This window comes from Coregonus lavaretus (assembly GCF_964263955.1).
Source record: "Coregonus lavaretus genome assembly, chromosome: 17".
Taxonomy (NCBI): Eukaryota; Metazoa; Chordata; class Actinopteri; order Salmoniformes; family Salmonidae; genus Coregonus; species Coregonus lavaretus.
Genome location: NC_140004.1, coordinates 40,894,539 through 40,897,817, shown reverse-complemented (window position 1 = coordinate 40,897,817; position 3,279 = coordinate 40,894,539). Strand labels below are relative to the sequence as shown.

The 3,279-nt window shown below is 41.1% G+C and overlaps 1 protein-coding gene across 1 annotated transcript in view; it reads left to right on the top strand.

Moving 5' to 3' along the window:
* Positions 1 to 666: 666 nt before the first annotated feature.
* LOC311144611 (calcium-binding protein 7-like) overlaps positions 667 to 3,279 on the top strand; it is a gene marked incomplete at both ends in the record, with an annotated part of 73,348 nt that continues 70,735 nt past the window's right edge. Inside the window, one exon of the mRNA XM_084180651.1 lies at positions 667 to 778. Coding sequence (XP_084036777.1) covers positions 667 to 778 — 112 coding nt within the window. The remainder of the gene's footprint in view (positions 779 to 3,279) is intronic.

Sequence of the window (3,279 nt, the reverse complement as noted above, 5' to 3'; positions counted from 1 at the left end):
GACTGCCAAGAAAATAACTCGCATCCAAGAGATCCAACAAGTAGATGAACGAATATTCTACCTCTGCACGAACGACTGGACTAAAACAACGGATTAAGTATCTTTGAATGATTTCATTGTCTTTGGCTTTTTCTGTCTCTCCTCTAACACAGTGAGAGAAACCGCTGTTCCTTTTGATTTGCTTGTTGCACTGACATCTCACTGGCGGTGTGTCTCAGCAGATGGTGCCACTGTGATGTGTTTAGTTTTGTTCAGCAAATAGCATGTATAAGTGTGACAATTTAGGCAATTAATTAAACTCAATATTTGGCAATTAATTGCCTTAACCCAGGCTAGATATATCTCACATTTTGTGTATCAAATAACCGTCAAGTATCCAGATAAATAAAAAGGAGATACTGTAACAACTTCAAGTTTATATATAAAGAAAAATCCTCCACTAGGCTTCTCTGTGTTCATTCACCAAGGAACGGGGTGATAGGCTACCACGTATACTCTCCTCTCTCCTAACTCTCCAACCTGGGACCACAGTTGTTCATTTCTATTCATGGACTTGATCCTCCGCACCCTCTTTGAAAGTGGGGTAAAGTTGTGAGCAACTCTCTTGAACTCTCTCTTATATGAAGATCAGGGCACAGGTGGCAGCCCCAGACCGTCACCGCAACTATGCCTATCATGCATCCAATCACCTCCAATTTGATGTACCGGGGCATCTGCACCATCCCGGACATGCTCGCCTACCGAGCCCCGGTCAACCTGCCCGAGGACGAGGTGGAAGGTGAGGAGGAGAGTTTACCTTTTCTATTCCCAGGTCTGGTTCTGTTCCCAGGTCTGGTTCTGTTGCCAGGTCTGGTTCTGTTGCCAGCTCTGCAGCTATTCTGTAGCCTTTCATCTGACATAATCATTATCAATTCATACTTGGTGAAGCAAGATCTTTAGTTAGGGTAATGGCCAGCGAGCGGTGTGAGTTCATTCAGACTGAGTCGCCATCAGTGCAACCAGATTCAACACCACGGACAGCGTCGCTCAGAGTGTCCACATTTCAATCAGTCCCTTGCCTCACCATGTTGACTAGGTGCGATTCCGTTTGGAGAAGCGTCCACACACTGTAGATTGTCACTCACAGATAATTAGTTACTTTGCTACCTCAACTTTATAGTTGATCTAATTAAGAAGTTATCAATTAATACATGTATTTGATCATCAATTAGTGGTTAAAGCCTGTTGTGTTTGCAGGTGAAAGGGGAATTGTGAGAGGAGTGGGATGTCCACAGATGATCTCTTAAAGACAGTGCTACAAGTCTATCCACCATTTGCCCAGATAATTGAGATTCAATTTTGTTTTATCTCATCACTGAGAAAAATTGTTTGGATTGATTTCTAATGTATAGTCATTTTAGGTAGAGTTGCCACACCTGTATGTTGTATTGTCTTATGGTGGACTTGCCAGTTAGTGACTGACCATCAGTTATATTCTAGTAAGAAGGTGTTGCTCCTACTATCTCTCCCAGATAAGGGTTAGAGATCACTGTTGTTAATGTTTGTATGTATTGATCCTGGCACATGCATGTTTCCCTATTGCAAGGGTATCTGCATCTACAGTGGCATGCGAAAGTATTCACCCCCCTTGGCATTTTTCCTATTTTGTTGTCTTACAACCTGGCATTAAAATTGATTTTGGGGGGGTTTGTATCATTTGATTTACACAACATGCCTACCACTTTGAAGATGCAAAATAATATTTTTTGTCAAACAAACAAGAAATAAGACAAAAAAACAGAACTTGAGCGTGCATAACTACCCCCCCCTGACCAGTTTCTCAGTCCCTGCCGATGGAAAAACATCCCCACAGTATGATGCTGCCACCACCATGGTGCCACCACCATGGTGTTCTCGGGGTGATGAGAGTTGTTGGGTTTGCGCCAGACATAACGTTTTCCTTGATGGCCAAAAAGCTCAATTTTAGTCTCATCTGACCAGAGTACTTTCTTCCATATGTTTGGGGAATCTCCCACATGCCTTTTGGCGAACACCAAACGTGTTTGCTTATTTATTTCTTAGAGCAATGACTTTTTTCTGGCCACTCTTCTGTAAAGCCCAGCTCTGTGGAGTGTACGGCTTAAAGTGGTCCTATGGACAGATAATCCAATCTCCGCTGTGGAGCTTTGCAGCTCCTTCAGGGTTATCTTTGGTCTCTTTGTTGCCTCTCTGATTAATGGCCTCCTTGGCTGGTCCGTGAGTTTTGGTGGGCGGCCCTCTCTTGACAGGTTTGTTGTGGTGCCATATTCTTTCAATTTTTTAAATAATGGATTTAATGGTGCTCCGTGGGATGTTCAAAGTTTCGTATATTTTTTTATAACCCAACCCTGATCTGCACTCCTCCACAACTTTTTCCCTGACCTGTTTGGAGAGCTCCTTGGTCTTCATGGTGCCGCTTGCTTGGTGGTGCCCTTTGCTTAGTGGTGTTGCAGACTCTGGGGCCTTTCAGAACAGGTGTATATATACTGAGATCATGTGACAGATCATGTGACACTTAGATTGCACACAGACTTTATATAACTAATTATGTGACTTCTGAAGGTAATTGGTTACACCAGATCTTATTTAGGGGCTTCGTAGCAAAGGGGGTGAATACATATGCACGCACCACTTTTCCATTATTTATTTTTGTATAATTCTTTGAAACAAGTTATTTTTTTTCATTTCACTTCACCAATTTGGACTATTTTGTATATGTCCATTACATGAAATCCAAATAAAAATCCATTTCAATTACAGGTTGTAATGCAACAAAATAGGAAAAACGCCAAGGGGGATGAATATTTTTGCAAGGCACTGTATATGAACAGCACTTGAGATGTAAGCACGTGGCAGACACATAAGCTCTATTATATAGAAAACCCTGTGGAGAAATCATCTCAATGAGAAAACACTGACACTGTGACAGAAATCTCCCATTGTGGGGTTATGTTCAATATTGTGGTGTTATATTCAGTATTGTGGGGTAATATTCAGTATTGTGGGGTTATATTCAGTATTGTAGTGTTATATTCAGTATTGTGGGATTATATTCAGTATTGTGGTAGTATATTCAGTATTGTGGGGTTATATTCAGTATTGTGGGGTATATTCAGTATTGTAGGGTTATATCCAGTATTGTGGGGTTATATTTAGTATTGTGGTGTTATATTCAGTATTGTAGGGTTATATCCAGTATTGTGGGGTTATATACAGTATTGTGGGGTTATATTTAGTATTGTGGTGTTATATTCAGTATTG